This window comes from Bactrocera tryoni, unplaced genomic scaffold, assembly GCF_016617805.1.
Source record: "Bactrocera tryoni isolate S06 unplaced genomic scaffold, CSIRO_BtryS06_freeze2 scaffold_11, whole genome shotgun sequence".
NCBI lineage: Eukaryota > Metazoa > Arthropoda > Insecta > Diptera > Tephritidae > Bactrocera > Bactrocera tryoni.
The window spans coordinates 5580356-5603070 of NW_024395824.1; the positions used below are offsets into that span (position 1 = coordinate 5580356).

A 22715-nucleotide genomic window follows, 5' to 3' on the forward strand; every position below is an offset into this window, starting at 1 on the left:
TGCTCATTTATACATCCTGGCCCCCCTAGGCGAGTATCTAGCCTAGTAGCCTCTGAAGTTGTTGCAGTGTTGCAACAACGTTGCTGAGGCCTGTCTTACGACGCGCTTGCGGCCTAGGATGGCGCCTTCGATGCGGGGTGGCATGGTGATGATGGCGCCAGGCGCGGGACTCCTCCGAAGGGAAGGCTTGCCTTCGCGGTTGCGGTCGCGGGAGTCGTCGGCTGGCAGTACGGCCGCGAGGGGCATGATGACGTTCGACGTCGGGTCCGGTATGGCGGTAGAACATCGTGTGATGGTGACCCATACAAACCTGGCACTGATACCCGGTGGTGCATTCGCGCGTTAGATGAGTGTTTCCTCTTGTTTTATTGGTATTTAGTTTTGAGTTCGCGCCCGTATTTTATTTATTTTTATTTTATTTTATTTTTTTTTGAGTTCGCGCCCGTATTTATTTTATTTAGTGTTGGTTTGCACACTTTACTTTGTTTTTTTCACACTTCTAGAATTTGTTTTTAATTGTATAACAGAATTTTATATGTATATTAAAACAGATTTCCTGCACTATTACTCCTGTGGCATAAATCACAATTTCATGCACATAATATTTATAATATGTTGTTTTAGTTTAAAATATTCTTCACTGCACAATAGGCTTTGTTTTTTGTTTTCCACCCTTTTGTTATGTCATAATACAGATGCATTTATTAATGTCTGGGTTTATGTACCACTTTTTAATATATGTATGTTCATGAATTCATTATATTTGAATTGTCCACTGCACTTTAAACTTTTCTCTTTTTTAAATATATACACTTGTACATATGTATATGCATAAATATATATATATATTAGAGGGTGATTTAAAAATTTTTTTTGTTCAATTAATTGCCTCATAAAAATGGGTTCCTATAGACACCTCTAAAAATCAAATATGAGTTTCCAATTGCCAACGGGAAGGTCCTCCGCCTAACGGTTTTCTATTTTTCTTATTATCAGATGAGAAAGGGTATATCTCATCTTCCAAACTACTTGAAAAAATGTTTTGTTAATTGGGTTTGTAGTGATTTAGCTCTAAGTGGTCTCTTATGGATTTTTCGTAAAGCCAAGCCGTTTAAAAGATATTAACGGTTGAAAGTGACTATTTTGGAAAAATTCTTTTTTCTTATTAATTTTATAAAACTCAATGAAAAATTATCAGCAGAGATTTTTGGGGAGAGTGTTTAGAGGGTGCCCAGGAACTCATTTTCTCAGGGTACCAAACGAAAAAAATCTGAATCACTAATATGCATTGATGTTTGACGATGAATATCCGTAAACGCTGACCCGACCGAAATATCGTCGTAGGACCATTTTATAGAGCAGCAATCTCCTAGCAAAACCATGTGTGTCATCACGTCATATTAATCATTGAGTTATAAAATTACTAAGAAAAGAATTCTTCAAAATAGTCTTCAAATTTAGGTATATGTATGTATAGATGGGTAAACGGGTATATTTAATACAGTTTTTGCGAGTTGATGTGTATATACAAACTTGTGTATTTAATGCGGTTTTGTGTAATATACGAGTATAAAGTATCGGTAAAAATGTAATATAAAAATTATTAAAAGGTAAGTAGAAGTCGCTACTGAGATCCAAAACGAAGTGAAGTTGCTGATCTCCTTTTGGTTTCTTTTTTCTCCTTTTGTGTGTGGAATCAGCTGGTGTGATGTGGGTGGTTGGTGTGTAGTGGAATGTGGATTGTAAGCTGTGATGATTGGTGAGGTGAGTATGGTGACGGTGTCCTCTCCGAATGTTGGTTTGCCTGTTCGCCTTGTTCCAATTCCTGTTTTCCGCCTGGCCACCTCCTTGCGCTGTTAGGTTGTTTGTATGTTTGTATATATGTTTTAGTATTCGCGCCCGTTGGTTTCGTTTTGTGTTTGTTTTATTGGTGCTTTAGTTTTTTCGCGCCCGACTGTTTTGATTTTCGCGCCCGATTGTGTGGATTTTTGTTTGTTTATTAATTATGTTTTGGTTTTAGGTTTCGCGAGTTTGTGTTTTTTTTTTGTTTGCTGGAACTGTTTTGTTTATTTTGTTCTCCCGTGTAATTTGTTTTTGTTTTTGTCACTTTTTGTCTCTTTTGACTATCGTGAATCTTTATATGTATATTTACATAAAGACACTGCACTGCTCCGCACTTTCGTTTGTTTGTTTTATTTTATTTTATTTTTTTTGTTCTGTGTTCCCTTTTTTTTGTTGTTTTTTGGCACGCACTTTTCAGTTGGGTATATATACATACATATGTATATGTTATATGGAAATTATTTGTATTAATATTTTTCTTAATTGTTCAGCAATATGTGCAGGTAAGTATGTATGTATGTATATATTAATTTTTTTGTTTTTTTTGTCACTGCACTGTACTTTTTTTGTGTTTTCACATTTATCACTTTTTGTCACCTCTTTTTAAGTTTTACATACTTATATATTTTCGTGACACTGAACTTTTCCATTTATGAAGTTTTGTTAAAACCAATAGTGCCTTTCTGTAAGGCTCGAAGGACCATGAATAAAAGGGTACACAATTTATGTAGGATAAAATAAATTTTGTTTGTATTTCGACAATTTGATGAAGGAAATTATAATTTTTTATATTATAAATTTTAACGTAAATGTTAATGAAAAATATATGTCGACGAGCGGGGCTGCGAGAATTCTAATAAAATTTATTTTCCACTTATCGAGATCACAATGTAGAATCGCGGTAGAGTAGCGTAGGCAGTGTATATGCGAATTTAATAAAAAAGAAGGTTTGTAACGAAGTGCTTAGAACAGAATTGAGTCTCCTGTCGGTTGTCCATCCTTTTTGTTGAGTGAATGATGCAGGTGTGGTGAGTTGTGTTGGTGTGGTGTGGTGATGTAAGTGGATGGTGCCATCGTATATGGTGTATTATGCTGTCTTGCTAGGGTGCGCCAGTTTTCCCAGGTAAAGAGTGGGGGGATGCTTAACTCATTTAAACACCAATATCTATTACTTTACTTAATAAGATAATTTGATCAAAAAAACACTATATAAAACAATAATTGAACTTACACTCCTATTCTGTGCACTTGACAAATTAATAAAATATTGAAAATTAATTCAAATATTTTTCAAGTAAAGAAATTTTTTTGGTATTCTGTAGCAATCTTGATGAAAGTAAAAGCTTCAGTTCGCATAAGCTTTTCCCCACACGTGTGTTTTTGGGCACAGTTTACAAAATAATGTTAATAGAAACAGCTGATTTCTATTCAAATTATATTTATTCGTTAAAATGGACTCTTCTGCAACGTAAGTTTTCGCATATATCAATTAATTACTAACAAAATTTATAATTTAACTTTTTTTGAAAGTAAACAAAAACACGATCAAGCTACTCACGAGCAGCTGGAGGCTTATGTTTCATTTTGCCAAGCACGCCCAAAAATGAGTACGGGGAAAAATTGCCCAAAAACGCCTCAACAAATGAGGGTATTATGGCAACAGCTGGCAGATGAACTGAATTCTTGTAGAGGACCAATAAGAAGTGATGCAAAATGGAATGAGGTATATTCTTGTATATTCTTTTTATTTATTATATCGTGTTAATTTGTAGATGTTGAAGCGTTTGGAAAAGCCAACTGCGCACTCTTGCAAGGCGGTTAAAAATGAGTCAAAGCCTCACAGGTGGAAGTCCAAGCTTCAAGCCGATGACCGAATTTGAAGAAAAAGCTTTATCTACATTTGGTTAGGCTGCTGTGGATGTGCATGCAACAACAAAATTTACTGCTTCAACATTGATACCTATAGAATCCTTTTCTATTTAAATACAAGTATACTATAAACTAAGAGGGCGTTCGACATTATTTGATGGTGGAGCAATGATAGCAATATGCGTGCAGTCAATTGCTCCTATGGTGCTTTTTATTCCAAATTTTCTAAAAAATCTGGAATATATTTCCAATAAAGTAGCTTAAATTAGTATATTATTATTTGCATTACAATAATACTTGCCCCGTTTTTATAAAAGTTTCTTCCTCTGTTGAACTGGGAAACTTTATTTCTCCTCCCTTCATCTTCACAATAAGTTTTGTTACAGCCTGCACACCTCTCGAAAGGGACGACTGACTCAAGTTGACGTTGTTACCTACATATTTCTGAGTATGAAACGTGCCCAAAGAAGTTCAAAGTTGCTAATAACTTTACAGTTAAATGTGGTGACGATTTCTGATTATCGTGTGGGCCAGTTCATCAATAAGGCGATTTCAAATTTACGAGTTAATTGAAAATTTTGCACAAAGGCATTCTCGCTCAAAGAAAATGGAACGCTATCGTCGCGTAAACTTTTTAATTGCCGCGCGCGACCCCTATTCTCACAATTTTCATCTTCGTTTAACAATAATAACAAAAGTAAAATATCTTCTTTTTTCGCAATATGATGCTCAATCAGATATTTAGTTTATAACGATCACTGTCCAGAGCATTTGAGACCTTAACAACTTATAAAGAAAAGAGCTTTTTATTTCAGACACAGAATACGAAATGCTTGATAAATTTCAAATTTTGACAAATTAGAAATATGTTGAATTTGTCAAGTGAACAGAATAAGGGTGTTAATCTATACACTGCTCTTATCAATATGCGTTGAAGAAGAGTTAGAAACTAGATATATGTAGACAAAAGTTATACCTCGGTACACAACAATCTCTTCAGAAGAGGTTGCATTTTATTTCAACTGCGTTACCTGCACTCTAAGAACCGTGTCATTGGACAACACTACGACAATTGCTCATTGATGAAATTGGCGAACATACACCTGTGTCTACTCTTATTTTGGAAATCAGTAATATAAAATTTAAGGAATATATTTATACGAAGAAATTAACATCGAAATATGTAGAGTAAAAGAGTGTATTAAATTAAAAAATGAATATATATCCACTTAAACATTCTTGTATAAAGAGCTAGATCAGATTAGTTTAAAGACGTTAAAAAGGGAATTGCCAAATTATTTAACTGCATTAATAAACGCAAATTTAATAACTGATCTTAAATCAGCAATAAAAATTTGAAAGAAAATAATGTGTTTGAAGATGATAGAGGCCTGAGCAAAACCAAACAAAATCATAATCAAAGAAACATCTCATTTCCCAGAGTTCCCAACCTTTCTCACATAAATTCCAATAGAGAAAATGGTAACGAGTTTCAACATTTTTCGCCATCTAGTGAAAATCGATTTTTTGACTATTCTCATGGCAATAACTATCAGGGATATGCCTTACCACCTAATAACGCAAATCACTTTTATCATTCAAATCCAAATTGATGGATTTATCACCCACAAATCAATACATCTTTAAATTGTCCTAATAGTTATACTAACAACAAGAATTTTAGTGCGCTTAATGCCAATAATGTACCTAAAATAAATTCGCAACAAATAAGAAGGTAAAATGAAACTAATTCGAATCAATCTAGAATAAGGCAGTATGGCGCTCCTCAACCACCGGAAGTCGTTAAATTTTCAATTAGAAACCTTTAAGGATTACCAACGATAGAATTAAAGATTGAAGATAAATTTATAAGGTTCTTGATATATACGGGGTCTTCTGTTAGCTTAATTAAGCCCCAAGTTCTTAGTAGTAGAATTCTTGAAGTTGAACGAATAGTATTAACAACAGTTTCAGGAAAAGGGTTACTTAAACAAATTCAAGAAGTTTTCGCCAATTACCATAACCACAAATTGAAACTTTACGTTTACAATTTTTCCGATAATTACGATGGATTAATAAGCTAGAATACACTTCGTCAGGTCAACGCTAAGGTCGATTTAAAAATAATACGTTTAGTTTACAAGGACATAAATACAAATTTTTCAACACTGTTAAAAATTATACACGCACTTACTCACCGAGTTGAAAGGTAATAATAGCAAATTTACTGACACAATCAGATTTAACTATTTAAATAATGAAGAATCGGAAAAATTGAATAAATTTATTTTACAAGGAAGGTGAAAAACTTACATTCACTTACAAAATGAAACACAAAATAAAAACTATTCATGAATATTCAATCTACGTTAAGTCCTATAGCTACCCAGAAGTATATAAAGCGGAAGTAAATAAACAAATAAAAGATATGCTAGAACAATAAATGATTTGCCACAGTACTTCTCCATATTCTGCATCGATTTGGGTGGTACCTAAAAAGCCATATGCTTAAGGAAAAGAAAAGTGGATAATCGTTGTAAATTACCGTAAGTTAAAGCAATATCTATGTAAACATTAAAATTTTTTCAAAAATAACAAAACCCTGAACAAATTGCTTAAAGTAAGGCAATGTGGTGAATAATTCAGATTAAGAATTTACCAGAGCCATAAAACAAAATTATAAAATCGCTCTCTGCAATGGTTACATAATTTAAAAGAGCCAATGGAAAACTGCAACGGTGGAAGAATTATGCAACCATTGCAAAAACGACCACATTTCGAACAATTTACTATTTAAAGTTACGTCTCCTGTATATGAGACTCGAGAAAAGTTTATAGTAGACTTTTGGGAATGAGATGATGAAAATTATTTAACATGTATTGATTTGTTTTCCAAATTTGCTGCACTGAAAAGGTACCAGCCTTAAATTGGTTAGAAACTATTAAATCCCTCCTTAAGATTTTTAATTTTATGGGACCTCCGAAAACCTTAAAAATAGACCAGGAGCAAGGTATCAATAATGTTAGCATAAAGCAGAGGTGACAACAATTAAATATAGCAGTCGAAGTCACAACAATTGGGAAAACTGGTATTGGTGACACTGAGCGGTTTCATAAAACGATGAATGAAAAATTCCGAATTATTTGTAGCTCTGGGGATAAAGAGTTGAAATACCTTCAAATTGAACAAATATTATTTACCTACAACCATATTATTTCTCATACCACTACACGTGAAAATCCATATAACATATTTTTTAATAGAAAACACCCAAAAACAAATCCCAAATTAATTAAAAAACGAAGAATAAATAACATAAATCAAAACCGACAAGAAAAGGAAATAGATACGAATTTTGTTAGCGCCGAAAACTCTAAGAAAAGATATGTAACCCTTATAAAAGAGTAAGACTTTTTCAAAACTGAATCTGATGGGGAACATCATTTAGTAAAGTTTAAAAACAGGAAAGTAAGAAAATACAAAAGCCAATTTAAAAGAAGGAGAGAAGGAAAAAATATGTATAGCTGATTTATGTTTTCAATTTATAGTTTAAAATTATTTTATTAAAAAACAAAACAAAAAAACTGCAACTTTTTAATTCTACTCCTTTTGTAAATAATAAAAAAAGCCTTTAATGAGGACATTGCAATATATTAAGATAGGAAGAGTGACATTGCTACACTCACTCAAATAGTAAATCAATCCCAAATACGCTCTTACGTTAAGGATCGTATCCAGCTCTCAAGTAATTGCCCAAGAAAAAAAATACATTATTTCTTCAAGTAATTTTGACAGCTGGTTACGTAATGTGAATGATCTACATTAGAAGAGCAAGAGAGAATAAATAAAGAAAATAAACATTGTTTGTAATATGTATATAAGTATTTGTGTAATAACATAAATATTTTCATTGCGATTTAAGGAATGTTGATGATGATTGGTAAGTTTTATACAACATTTCAAAAGTAACTATACTTCATAATAGTTGTGTTAACTATTTTGGGATGAATTTAACGATTACTTTGAATTTCCTTCAAGAAACAATTGTTGATTTCATGTTTCTTCGCAAAACCAGGTTTGCCATATTCGCATTTTATTGAAAAAATGTGTTAAAAATAAGTACTAGATTTCTTTAGAGCTGCGTACTAGTACAAGAAAATTTACCGCAGGAATTTTTCTTGACCATTTCTTACGCGTTTTTTATATGAAGTTTTTACATTTCTTGAGAGCTGGATACTAAGCTTTAGGAGTGAAATAATCGCGATGACTTTCTGTAGCAGTTATTATCGAAGGATGAGTTAGTTACTAAGCAAAAATTTAAAAGTGATGGTATTAATTTAATATTGTAATATTAAAATGGTTAACAAATTTAAACAAAACCTGATATATTAATTTTTAAATTTTACTTACTATACATATTTACATACAAAGTTGTGTGTGGACAAATTTAGAGACATTATGCCTATGCTTCTTTTTGTATGCCACATTCTAAAAAAAATGTTCCTTGAGTTTCATCAAGGTACCAGCCGGATTATCGAAAATACTGATAATAGTTAGGTGGGAACTGGGACAAGTTTTGGCCCATTTGTATTTTGTCCAGGTACAAAAGTACATGTGGTAAAAAGTCACCGGGAAGTTCGAAAATCTTTATACTAGGTGTATGGGGGCTAAGGGAAGTATTGGCCCGATTCAACCCATTTTTCACATACATTCTCACCATTGTCAGAGAATGATTACTACTGAATTTCAATTAAATATCTCATACATTGACCGATATTTTCGATGAAAAGTCAACTATAGATACTGGGGTCAATATATTCGATACCTAGGCGGTTGAACAGTTAAGTTTGGATTTGATAAATTTTTTGTGATTAGGTGGTATACTTGAAACGAATTATTAAAACAAAATTTTATTCCGTTATATGAATTACTTTTTAACTTGTGTGGTGGAAAGTGAACTTATCAAATAGAATTTAAATTTTCGTAATGTGACATAGCCATATAAAAAAAAAAAATGCTACGTATCAAATTTTGTCGAAGTCAGCCAGTTGCGTCTCGAGTTATGGAGTTTCATTAAAAAGTGGGCTGAGCCGCGCCCATCGTCCTATTTCACCCGGGCTCCCATAAACCTGTCCTATACCATTCTGGAGGTAAAATTTAATGTCTCCGGTGTTATTGATTACTTGCGCTTTTTAGTTTTGAAGACTTTGACTTTTTGAATCTAGCGCCCACTGGTGGTGCTATCTATATGTCGACAGATGCGTTAGAATCTGCTCTCTTTATCGACTGTCCAATGAGAATTTCATGACATTGCATAGATTGGAAGTGAAGTTATTGCGTTTTAAGTGTCAGTATGTTTGTGTTATCGGTGCGAAAACGAGTTTCGAACAAAGAGCCAACATTAAAATTTGAAAATTGGTAAAACTTTTACCGAAACGTTTCAATTGATGAAACAAGTTTATGGCAATGATTGCCTATCCCGTAGCAGAGTGCACGAGTGGTTTCAACGTTTTTGAAGTGGTCGTGAGGACATAAATGACGATCAACATGTGGGCCAATCAAAATCCGTGATCACCGGAAATTCCATCGAAACAGTGCGTGCATTCATCAAAAATTATCCAAAATCATCATTAAAATTCATAGAAATGGAATTGAACATATCCAAAACATCGATTTATCGCATTTTGACCGAACATTTGGGCTTACGAAAGGTGTGTGCACAGATTGTTCCGCACAAATTGACTGACGACCAAAAATTTCTCAGAATCCATCATTCGATTCGACGCTTATGCCCGATTACACTGGGGAACAATGTGAAACAAAATTTTTGTTGCTTTCGATTTTACAGCTGTTTTAGAGTCATTTAGGCATGTTAAATTCAAATCCGAAGTCAGTTTTCTTCTATCACGTCAAGTTTTTTTGCTACAGCTTATAGTAATGAGACCACTCTCTGCAGTGTGCTGCTTAGATCATAAAACGGGGTACGCTCTTCTATAGACGGAAGTTTAATTATTTTTATTTGGAGTAAGTGAACATCACTGTAGGAGAATAGCAGCAGGTTCATGCTTGTGACGACAATCGTCTAGATGGTAGTTGGGACATGTATGAACCTGTCGTTGGTGACCTACGGCGTCATTCTCTTCTTCCCATACGAGCAAGTTCAGTTTCGCGCGAGATTGTGTGGTGAGACGTTGTTTGTGTTACGTCCGATTTTTAAACAAGGATTTTTTTTACGTTTATTTCTGACAACTTCGACTTCTCCTTCCTTTAGATCATGTCTGTCTCTGGCATTTCACGTCGAAGGTATGTAAACAGTGCTGATTCGTTTTGCTATATTTGTGGCAGTTATACTATGTATTTCAAGTCAAAGGAGAAACATTAGTCCATTCGTCAGGCAAGCCTATTTAGCGTATTTTAAAATGAAAATCGGTGATCAGGATAAAGCTTGGGCCCCTCACAAGGTGTGCAAGCAGTGTGTCGAGAGTTTACGAATGTGGATTAAGGGAACACGTGATAAAATGCCATTTGGAATACTAATGAGTTGGCGAGAGCCCAGAGATCATTCAAGTGACTGTTATTTCTGTATGGTGAAAACGTCAGGTTATAACAAAAAAAATAAATGTAAGATAGAGTATCCCAGTTTACTATCGGCTATACGCCCAGTGCCTCATTCAGCTGAAATCCCAGTGCCAGTTTTCGAAGAACTACCCCTATCAGAACTACAAGAAAGCGTGTGTGATGATGATTCAAGTGACTCCAACGATGAAGACTTTGAAATTGAAGACGACTCTGCTCGAAAGGGATTTGATCAGAATGAGTTGAATGATTTGGCACGAGATTTGGGACTATCCAAAAAAGCTTCAGAGCTGATGGCATCCAGACTGTATGAGAAGAACTTGCTTGAAAAAGGAGCTACGGTATCCTACTTTCAATCTAGAGAAAGTGAATTTCTGTCATACTTTCGAAATGACTCAGGATTTGTGCATTGCTGTAACGTGCAAGGTTTGATGAATGTGTTGGGAATTCCAACATATAACGCAACTGAACGGAGACTTTTCATAGACAGCTCAAAGAGGAGCTTGAAGTGTGTACTATTGCACAATGGAAATGTCTTTGGTGCAGTTTCAATCGGACATTCTGTTCGTTTACAAGAAGCATATGAAGACATAAAGAGAGTAATTGATTTGCTGCAATTTGATATGCATAAGTGGATCATGTGTGTTGACCTTAAAATGGTCAGCTTCCTTCTTGGTCAGCAACGAGGATACACAAAGTATCCCTGTTTTTTGTGTATGTGGGACAGCAGAGCTCGTGAGAAGCATTGGGTGCAGTCGAATTGGCCGCCAAGATCTGAGCTAAAACCTGGTGATCCGAACATTCTACATCAACCACTTGTCGACAGGAAGAACATTGTATTCCCACCTCTACATATAAAGCTTGGGCTCATGAAACAGTTTGTTAAAACTTTGTCCTCTGAAGGGGACTGTTTCAAGTATTTAATTTTGGCATTTCCTGGACTGTCTTTTGAAAAGATAAAGGCTGGTGTATTAAATGGTCCACAGATTCGGCAACTCGTTAAAGATGAACATTTCATCGAAACAATGACAGAACTCCAAAAAAACGCTTGGTTGGCATACAAAACCATTATCAAAGATTTTCTTGGAAATACTAGAGCAGAGAACTACATTGACATTGTCAACCAACTCTTGGAGAGTTTCAAAAGGCTAGGTTGCAATATGAGCATCAAATTGCATTTTCTACATAGTCATCTCGCCAATTTCCCCACAAACCTTGGTGCAGTCAGTGATGAGCAGGGAGAGCGTTTCCACCAAGACCTGCAAACCATGGAGGCTCGGTATCAGGGAAGATGGGATAAGCACATGATGGCTGACTATTGTTGGAGCATCAAGCGAGATTGTCCACAAACTGAACACTCCAGAAAGAGTTATAAGAGAAAATTTTTACCGTAATATTGATGTCCGGGTTTGAGAAAACCATGTTATCCCTTCTACAATGACAATTTCACTTTACAAAAAATGTGATTTAATAGCATTTGTTCAAATTAAATTACAATTTGTGAACAGTATATTCAGTATAATTTTTCATCTTTACTTTGTTTCGTAAGGATATTTTATATGACTATTGGGAGAAAGAGGGTATTCTGTAGCTTCAAAAGTTGATGTGCTAGACAAAAAACGAGGTTATTTTTGGATTTAGAGGCCAAAAGTGACTCAAAAAGAAGTATTAAATCGAAGTCAACAAAAATTGTGTTCCCCAGTGTTATTTGACCAAAAATCACATGTTAACCATTAATCACACCCCGTATTCACCTGATATGGCACCGTGCGACTTCTTCCTTTTCGGAAAAATGCATTTGCCCATTAAAAGAAAGCGTTATGCAGACGTAGAGGCCCTTCAATAGGCTTGCACCGGCATACTGGCGGCCATACCGGCCAACGAGCTAAAACACTCGTTCGACAAGCTGTTGGATCGTGCAAAAAGCTGTATAAAAGCAGAAAGAGACTATTTTGAATAAAATAAATTGATTTTGCCGAAAAACCCATTTGTTCTGTTTTTTATTTAAAGTTCGCTTTACTTTGGAACACACCTTGTATATGGGGGGGTGGTTTTCCCGATTTCATCCATTTTTCGGTAGGAGTTTTAATATTATTTGAGCTGGATAATTTTGGTTGTTGTGGATTTAGTAGTTTAGGAGATATGTAAATTAAGCTTGTTGAATCCACGTTTACGTTGATTTGTTTGAATTCTTGCGTGGCCTTGTTGAAAAGAAAAATATTTTTGCGGATGACTCTGTATATAAGGATATTTGCTTTTTATACTAGACTAAGAACTATTCATTCGACTAGAAGAGAATGCCAATGGAACTGTCCCATAATTTGAAAATGCACCCCATACCATAAGTAAGCCACCGCAGAAATTGCGTTTTGAAAAATTCGTATATTTTCGTAAATCTCTCCAGTATCTCAAAATGCCGTCTGGACCATCAAGGTTGAACTTTTTCTCATTGGAAAAAATCACCTAGGACAAATAGTAAGACTTTTTTTTGGGTAAAAGCGTTATCTACTGTATTATTAAACACTTTATTTTTCTTAATCTCACCTGATGAGGGAATCACCAAAACTACCACTCCACCCATTAAGATTTGATTAACCCGAATGTACTGCAAGCTGCCATCCTTTGATTCAATCGTTTGCTCTTATCCCATTCGCATTGTTTTCACACGATCAATTTGCTCCAATGTAATATATCACTACTACTTTTGGTGATGTTGCAAACGGGCTTTTCTTTTCATGTAAAGTCCACCGGGAGCTTGAATACTGAGTGAGCAGATCTGCCACCACTTAGCAAGGTTGCCGCCATTCCGGAGGACGCAACAGTCAGCGCAACCTTTGCATTTACCTGTAGCAAGTTCAGCAGTTTGTTTTGCCGGTGCCTATGAGACGTCTAAGAAGAAAATACTACCTTGTCCGCTAACTACACGGTTGGTTTTAATTTTAAAATTTTCTTTAGCTCCGGTAGTAGCTGTCATCCCAGTGATGCAACAGTTAGCGCAACCTTTGCATTTGCCTGTAGCAAGTTCAGCAGTTTGTTTTACCGGTGCCTATGAGACGTCCAAGAAGAAAATACCACCTTGTCCGCTGACTACACGGTTTGTTTTAATTTTAAAATTTTCTTTAGCTCCGGTAGTAGCTGTATTCCCAGTCTGACAAAACGAGTTTATACTTGTTCCGGGCTTGGGAAGTCCGCGGGTGCTTATCATAATCGCAAAGAGCTCTTTCAACGTAGTCGCTGACCGACGAAACATGGCGTCGGTCATCGTTTCGTCCCTGCGGTCATCATCTTCAAGCAACCCCATTGCCTCACATGCTTCACGAAAAGTTGCCTTTTCCTGCACATCTACGAGTTTGAGCGCTTAAAAACTGGTGGGACCACGGATTCTAGTCAGCGACAAACGTGGCACAGACACCGCTTACGTGGTTATAGCGGAGTTAACAACTCAGATATCAAGTGCAGCCAGGTCCTTCTCCCCCAGCGGATACTACGTCGAATACTTTCAGGCTTGGAATGTTTTCATCCATCCCGACGACATGACCTAGCCACTGTAGCCGCTGTCTCTTAATTCGCTGAACTATGTCAATGTCGTCGTACGGTATAACTCGTACAGCTGATCGTTCCATCGAATGCGATATTCGCCCTTGTCAATGCGCAAATGACCATACATTTTCCGCAGAACCTTTCTCTCGAAAAAACGTCGACTAATCAGATGTTGACATCGTCCATGCCTCTGCAATGTATATCTGGACGAGAATAATAAGTGACTTATAGAGTTTGTCCTTTGTTCGTCGTGGGACGACTTTACTTCTCAATTGCCTACTTGGTCAAAAATAGCACCTGTTGGCAAGAGCTAATCAGCGTTGGATTTCGAGGCTGACATTGTTGTTGTTGTTAACACTGGTTCCAAGATAGACGATATTGCCTGCGACTTTGAGGTTATGACGACTTCGAACATTCCTATGTTACAGTGTGAAAATTAGCGAAATCGGGCTATAACCACGTCTACTTTCCACATAACAAAATTTTATATTCTATTTATCACTATCCAGTATATAAATCTGGAATCAATTAATATATCAGGATCATAAATTACAGGAATACTGCCCTTGAAGTAAATCGCTTTATGAAAAAAAAATTGTCCACATCGGTCCAAAACTGTTCTAGCCCATAGGTACTGAATATGTAAACCCAAGGCTATTAGTTGACTTTTTAGCGAAAATATCGGTAAATTTGTAGGATATATAATTGAAATTCATGGAGAATCTTTTTCTAATAGTAGTATGAACCGAGTCAATAATTTATTTAGTCCACTAATATAGAGACTCCCGAACTTCCAAATGACTTTATATCGGCCAATATGTGAGCTATCTTTGTAAAATTGAGTAACCATAGTCTTCTAATAACGGTGCATATTTCAGCCTAGAATGAATAAAATCGGACGAAAACTTCCTTATATCTCATTTAACTAACAAACCTGAAGGTATTACCCCAGCTTTAATCCAGGCAAATTGCAAGAATATGAAATTTGTGGTTGTATCCGAACTTGGCGCTTCTGTAAATTGAAAAAGTTTAAAATATTAGGTTTCTGAAAATTTCTAAGTAAAGTTAAATTAATAATTAACAATGTATTTTCTAAACCTTCTGTAGGGTAATTTAAATGTATATAATTTAAAACTAATGCACATTATATACTTATGTATGTATAATGGATATATAATAGTATTTGATTGATAAATGTTTTTCGTTCATTCAGACGTCGCGCACTGCAAATATCTGATGGTATCGAACATATTGGCAATATTCGCTGGGAATTGGCGGGAACTCTGCTACTGGTGTGGATTCTATGCTACTTCTGTATATGGAAAGGAGTAAAATGGACAGGCAAAGTTGTTTACTTCACTGCATTATTTCCATACGTCTTGCTAACTGTATTACTTATTCGTGGTATAACCCTTCCAGGGGCATTAGAGGGAATAAAGTTTTACGTGATACCTAATTTTTCAAAACTTACGGAATCAGAAGTATAAAGTAACCAAAAATATTATTTTATCATGTTGAATAATTAAATATGACCATAGGTATGGATTGATGCGGTTACACAAATTTTCTTCTCTTATGGACTTGGACTTGGAACATTAGTAGCGCTTGGCAGCTATAATAAATTTACAAATAATGTCTACAAGTTAGTCTTATATATATCGATAATTATAAGATCACGAGATAGAAATTATAATTGTCTTTTTACTTTTTAGAGATGCTTTAATTGTATGTACGGTTAATTCAAGTACAAGCATGTTCGCTGGATTTGTGATATTCTCCGTTGTGGGTTTTATGGCAAACGAGCAGCAAAGGCCGGTTGCAGAAGTAGCTGCATCTGGTATGATTAAATTATAATTAAAATAATGTATTTTCTTTAACTGCACTATTTTGTGTTCTACTCACATTTTTTAGTAAAAAAAAAGTAGTATAAATTTAGAAATATAAACAATGAATTAATTTATTTTTTTTAAGGTCAAGAATATCTATTATAATATTATGGAGTGCACTAGATGTATGAACCAATTTCATACATTTTAAGAGTTATATCTCATTCTAAGAGATTTATAAGGATCTTCCAAAAACTTCGAAATGATCTCACGTAATTTTGCAACCTATATATATCTTGACAATTGGTCTCTTTTTGGCCGACCGCATTCTCCAGTACAATGTAATTTGGTACCAAAAATTTATTGTAATTTTCCAAAACTTTCCTTAGTTCACATATGTATATCGTATGTGTATACTAATGTAGATAACATGAATTTTCTAGAGAGATATCTGAGATTTTAAGTAGGCTATGACAGAACATAGAGATAATCGGACGGAGAGAAGAAAAACTTTCGTCGATGTGGGTGGGCTCGCCTGTTACACATATGCCATAATCGGCCGGTAAACAATATGTTCATTAAAAATTGAAATAGGTATATTTAGTGGAATTGAATTCATTTGTACGCTCTTTGTGAACGTACTATATTTCTATCAGAATTTATAAAATTAGTTACTAACTGAGAATTTATAAAACATAATTATTTCAACTATAAATATTATTTTAATCTTATTAATGCATCAATAGGCAATGTTAACTCTTAAAAATATTTCACTATAAAAATTGTGAATGTAAATGCTGCTGGAAGAAGTAATGAAGGGCTAATTTCGACTACCAACCAATGATAAAAAAATTTTGCAAAAAAAAATTCAAAATTCGAAGAAATTGTGAATGGATTACTAAACAATGTACATCTTATTAACTTATATTAAAGATCATAAGAGAAAATTGTATTAAAATCATCATCAAATGAGACATATGTGATATAAACTCAACTAAAGAAACTAAATCCTGTATGATCCGTTGATGTTGAAAACGTTACCCAAAACATCGGAATTGATTACATTGGGAATATGAGGTTTGGGCTAAGGTCTAGACCAACTTCACACTTAGACTGAACAAAAATATTAAAGATCAGTTAAATTGACTATTTTATTAACGGAATATTGGTTTACTAGGTATATTCGGTATCTGCGTATTGAAAAGCTGTAACTCGTTTTCGACTATTTTTGGATGACAGGTGGCACACCTTGAAAGAAACCCACAATACTTAGATCCAATATCTACACTTGTGTAATAGGGCAAGTATCTGTGGTTGTACACCAATTCCACTAATTTTTAAACCATATCACAAAGGTGTCAAGATAACGTTATGGATTAGTTTTAATTTTATTTGGAAGATGAGTTACTTAGATATGGCATTTAACTTAGACTCAATGAGTCTTTACTTTAAAATTTAATTCTTCGCAAAATTTTCTTATGCTTTAACTCTCTTCTAATAATTTGTATTGGTATTGGTAATGAACACACTAGAGCAAAAAGCTTCTTCAGCAGGCTATACATATTAAGCTCGAGACTTTTTTTGGATGTGTGTATTAAACCTATTCAGGAGCGAGGCCACCCCAAATTTCAAACAAACTTTAACAATAGGGGACTCTCTTGTTCTTGCAAGATTGCACGATGACAAAAATGCAGAATTCTTATACCGAAATATGCAAGGCTAAGAGTGCACCCATTGCAGAATCTAGTGATATATGAACGGTTGATTCGGTCAATTTATTGAGAATGACTATTGTGAATTAGCGCACCTTCTGCATTCATTCTTAACAAAAAACTGTAACAAGTCTTTAAAATTTAAGTAGAAATTATAAAATCTACTTAAAACTCACATTCCTCAACATTTTAACGGCAAAAGATGTCTTTATGTAAAATGACAGCTAAAACGGGGTTGCAATTATATTTTTACGCGTTATTGCACGCAAATAAACATGGGTTTTGGTCTGACATATTTTACAGCTATTGCAAATAATTTTCTGCGTGTGTTTGTTGTTGTGCAGTTGCACCAAGAGGAAAATTCTGCAAGTCGTGCACCGTGCAAGGGTTTTGCAAGAGCAAGAGAATCCCCCTAAAGTATTTTATGGCTATCTTAACTTAATTGTTTTAAAGTTTGCTTTTATATTGTAATATTTGTATTTTGGGTCTTTACAGGTCCTGGTTTGGCATTTTTGGTATATCCATCAGCAGTGTTACAACTACCAGGTTCACCCTTATGGTCTTGTCTTTTCTTTTTTATGTTACTTCTTATTGGGCTTGATTCACAATTCTGTACAATGGAAGGTTTCATTACTGCTATAATCGATGAATGGCCACAATTGTTACGCAAACGTAAAGAAATATTTATTGCTGTCGTGTGCACCCTGAGTTATCTTGTTGGTCTCACATGTATTTCTCAAGTAAGTGTATTACTATTTAACTAAAGTATTCATAGTGCGGTTAACTGAGTGGTTCTAGGTCTATAAACCTGGCTTTATACAATGATAATTAATACTAAATCTAGTGATTTTACTTTGGTGGTATTTTTATAATAAACATCATGGATAAGATCCGAAACTTTTACCTTTGCTTCTTGAGAGAGCTCAGGATCTCGTGGTTCTACTGAACAGATGACGAGGATACCAACGAACTAGCACTAAGAATCCCGCAGAAATAATTTGCGAACTCAATGAGTTATTTTATGAGATCCTATATTTTAGTAAATTTTACGTGTTCCTAGCCTTTGTTAAAAGAGATTTAATATACTTTTTTTTTAAACAGCGGGTATATCGCATACAAAGAACTTTACCTCCTGTATGGGTTATTTTTAACATGTAATTCAATTGCAATATCTGTTTACCAGAGATACGCACGCGAGTTGACGTTGGCCTTGAAACAAGCGACACGCCATATACTATACATAAATGTTTAAAACGTTTTACACTACTCGCCTATCGAGGTAGTGGGCAAGGCTTGGGTCCCGCCACGTAGAAACCACTCCCAATGAAAAGGAAACAACATCTTTGGATGAAAGACTCCACTTTTGACCATGATTTAAGGATATGCTCCTAGAGTGTCCGGTACCCTAATTGGGAAGGTGCCACTGCCCAGCTGGTTGATGTCCTCGTCCAAGAAGTGGGATGGACGGGAAAAGGACTAAGACGAGTAGGGTTTCGTGGTGGGAGAGACACTCCGTCGGCGAGTCCTGGCATTCACTCCTGAGTATGAACGTCTACCCATAATTCGCAACAAAGTGAAGTTCTTCAACATATCACTGATTTACGCTCCGACGTAAGATGTGTCCAAAGAAGCCTTATATGAGCGCTTTGAGCGCGCCTATGATAGCTGCCAGCGTTCCCTTTACGACATCAAAATTGTACTTGGCGACTTTAACGCCAGCCTGGGCAAAGAAGATATCTTTAGCACAACGGTCGGTAAATACAGCCTCCATGATAAAGATCCTCAAAGAGGTTGGGGCTGAAAAGCTAATAACCAGATCGATCATGTTGTGATAGACAGAAAACACATCTCCAGTGTCTTTGACGTGCGTACGCTCCGAGGATATAACATCGTCTCGGACCTCTCTGTTATTGCATCGCAAATACGCACCTGTGTTTGTACAGCAGAGCACGGCCGTTAACACATAAAGAGAAGGTGCGACGTTGAGAAGTAAAGAACTGACATTGAAGCAATAAATCGTTCTATAGAAGCACAATTTAAAAATGAATGAATGAATTATTCGTAATAATGCTACTAGCAAGTTTGCCAAAGTCGTTTGAAAATTTGATCGTCACGTTGGATTCTCGAAATGAGCAGCCTAAGCTTATTTCAATAAAAATAATTCTAAAAAAGAGGGCGATCGGCGAAATTCTTGTGATACGAAAAATACCGAAGGTAGCATACAAGCGCTCATGGTTGGAGAGAATTCTGACAAAAAGAATAGTATAGAACAAACGGCACTTAGAAATGCTTCAGTTGTGGGAAAAAACCAATTTTGCTGCTCAGGGCAGAGAAAAACAAAACACAAATAAAAATCAGAAAGACAACAGCAACAAAAGCAATGGCTTGTTAGCGACGATTCGGTATCTAAAGTTTGCAAATAATAAAGCAATAATCAAGGATAAGCACGGAACAATGAGGACTAAGCGGGCATGCACTATTTTTATGTGTTAACCCAATGAAACATATTACTTTTTGCATGTAATGACAATAAAGAAATGAAATGGAACTCGAGATATGGTAATTTAAATTTTGATACTCTGCGAGAGTTGAGCAACAACAACATGGTTCGAATAAATGGGGAAAAGACAGTGAATATCACAGCAAACATAAATTGCATCGTGTGTATGTCCATTAAGTGTAACCAACGGCAATATTGTAAATGTAATAGACGGGCCCCAGAGATTTTTTGGTTGATTCACGCTGATATGTGTGGGTTCATGCGGGATGATTCGGTTGGTGCGTACTTCCGTTAATGGATGGCAAGACCCGTTTTATATTCGCATATTTTTTAAAACACAAACACCAAATGTTAAATAAAATCAAACAAATAGTTGAGTGCCAAAAATAAATAAAAGTAAAAATGATTCGTAGTGACTACGGCACGGAGTTTGTAATAATGCGCTTAACAAATCCCTGAAAGAGCTTGGTATTATGTGACAATTTGACACAGAAAAACGGTGTGTCACAAAGCCTAAACCAGGGATAAAGGGATGCCTAACTTATTCTAGTGTGAGGCGCCTCAACGTAAGCATTTAAATTAAAACCTCCAAAATTTATTACGATTAAAAATTATTATATTGGTGGTCGAAAAAGTCTTTTCGAGTCTAATCGAGCTTCAACTTTTTTATATTTGTACTAATAAATAAATAAATAAATATATACCATTTTGGTCGATCACTTTTTGCCATATTTCCACTAGAGACATTATTCCATTAATGTAAAACTTTCAGGCTGTTCTAAAATTTCAAATGCAAGTACTTGATTGAATGCATTATGAAGCTGTTGGGCACGCTCTTGAAATTGGCGCATATGCCCACTCATTTCCTTCAAACGATTCTCTCGATGTAAAAACGTCTCTTCTGCATTATCGAAACCTTCAAGTAATTCAGTTTCCAAACGATAAGGCATATATTGTATATAAGAAGTAAGCTGTAGAAAAAGTTGTCACGATCTGATGTTGCTATAAAGTATGGCACCCTAACAACTGCGGAACCTTTCTCACAACCATTTTGCTCTTATCTAATAGCGCAATGAGTGGACGACGTGTGTTTCGATATTCTTCATACGCGCCGTAATCAACACTTTTCTCAGTTTCGCTTACTTTTTTCGGATAGAATGTTTCAAACAACATTGCAAACTCTGTAAGGCTCATGTTCACAAAATCGTAGACGGGAGATTGTAACGGACGTGTTTGATTTCTTTCAAAGATATTACTATAATAACCAGTTGCGTGACCGTTTCTGTCGAATTGCAATACTCTGTAACGCTGTTCTGGCTTTCTTGAGTTCAGAAAAATGCAGCTTCTAGAACTGTCCCGTGATGGGATACGACAAAGTCTATATGCACATTCTGCAGCTGATACTTGTCGTTCATGAAGAACCTTCATACCTATCCTGAAAATTTTGCGTAAAATATTAGTGTCTTTGCGTTGAATTTGCTGTATATAATATAGTACGGTATCGCTTCGATTGACACGCAAGGCTGATTACCCATGTTGCCTGCCCACGGTCTGGGTGTTAATTATTTACCCAAGCATCTTCTTTCGACGCTTAAGTAAACAAATCTTACCTCCATTACGAAGAAAATCATCTGAAGAATGTGACGAAATTCGTGTCTCGTCACTCGTTGAATCGGCATCTTATCGAGGTATTATTTTTTGTGCAAGTTTGTGTATGCCGATGACATTTTTTAACCAATTCATGAAGCTCTGGATCTTCTTCTTCTGGAGGTGTTCTACACCAACAATTATTATCCAGAAGAAGTTTTCATTCTTCTGAGTTAAGTTCTGAATGATTTTCGATCCTTCTTTATTAACAATTTTTTGCCGCATGCAGATATAGTGTTTTTGATTCTATAATATTCAAAGAAGGAAAAGGCATAAAGGAGATAGTCGTTACGTTGAAATCTTGTGTCATTTCCCAAAATTTTGAACTGAAAGTAGTCTAACGCTGTAATGTTTACAGTCCTTTGTTCTTTAAACCCGTTCTTCTGCTTTCAGTTCATGTTCAATATCGACGTTGTTTTTCGTTTTGCGGGTTTTGTTAAGATTTCGTGAAACCTGAAGTTCAGCTTTCATATTGAGTTGCATTACATAAACCGGTGCCATCGTTGATGTCTTCAGTGGAATTATTTGATTAGGTAGTTCTCGAGAGTATAATCGAGAGTATACTCTACATTTTTGCTACCTGTTGTACGTTTACGAATCGTTACAATCTCGTCTATATGGTCGCATTCGATATTGCAGGCTTTCCCATTGTTATCGTTTGCTTTAGATCCCTTTTGACCACAAGAATGTGAGTAAGTGAAGTAATATTTGATATCATAGTACATCATTCCGCATGATTGTTCATCTGTTATTAATATGCCGTCGCTATGTTCCATTAACAGATCTTCCAAATCTTGAAGAAAGGTGCGTTATACTTGTCGTTAAAGCTTCCACAAATGATTGGTTCATCGGAAATGTGATCTGAAACCGTTTGTCGAATGCAAATTTCGCACCAGTAGGTATCCATTATCTCTAATAGGATAGGCTATTAAATTTCGCTCCGTTTGAAATCTTGCATTGCTGCAGATTTGGTCCCCTGTTATCATATACAGATAGAAGGTGTTTGTGAAGCAGTGTTGTGGAGCAAGATAACTGGCACTTAGGATGTTGGTTAATGTCTTCGCACAGCATTGTATAACTGGAAAACCTGATGTGAATATGACCTGGTTTGCTTGGTGCCATAAAGCACGTATAATTCTCGAAAAATCACTTATTTTTGTGTAAGCACTAGTACCATTGTTAAGTTCCTCATTGGTTTCATT

The 22715-nt window shown here is 35.4% G+C and overlaps 1 protein-coding gene across 1 annotated transcript; it reads left to right on the plus strand.

Moving 5' to 3' along the window:
* The first annotated feature begins 10131 nt into the window (after positions 1-10131).
* Positions 10132-21963, plus strand: LOC120779554 (sodium- and chloride-dependent GABA transporter 1-like). The gene is made up of 6 exons (XM_040111893.1): positions 10132-10595; positions 15042-15309; positions 15367-15470; positions 15541-15665; positions 17862-18106; positions 21907-21963. The coding sequence occupies exons 1-6, from the start codon at positions 10132-10134 to the stop codon at positions 21961-21963; spliced, it is 1263 nt and encodes a 420-aa protein (XP_039967827.1).
* Positions 21964-22715: the final 752 nt, after the last annotated feature.

Bases quoted from the DNA above. Each gene is read 5' to 3' on its own strand.
- LOC120779554 (XM_040111893.1), top strand. From the start codon at position 10,132: ATGAAAATCGGTGATCAGGATAAAGCTTGGGCCCCTCACAAGGTGTGC. The intron at 15,471-15,540 runs GTTAGTCTTATA...TTTACTTTTTAG, and splicing joins TTTACAAATAATGTCTACAA to AGATGCTTTAATTGTATGTA. The intron at 18,107-21,906 runs GTAAGTGTATTA...TTCTGCTTTCAG, and splicing joins GTCTCACATGTATTTCTCAA to TTCATGTTCAATATCGACGT.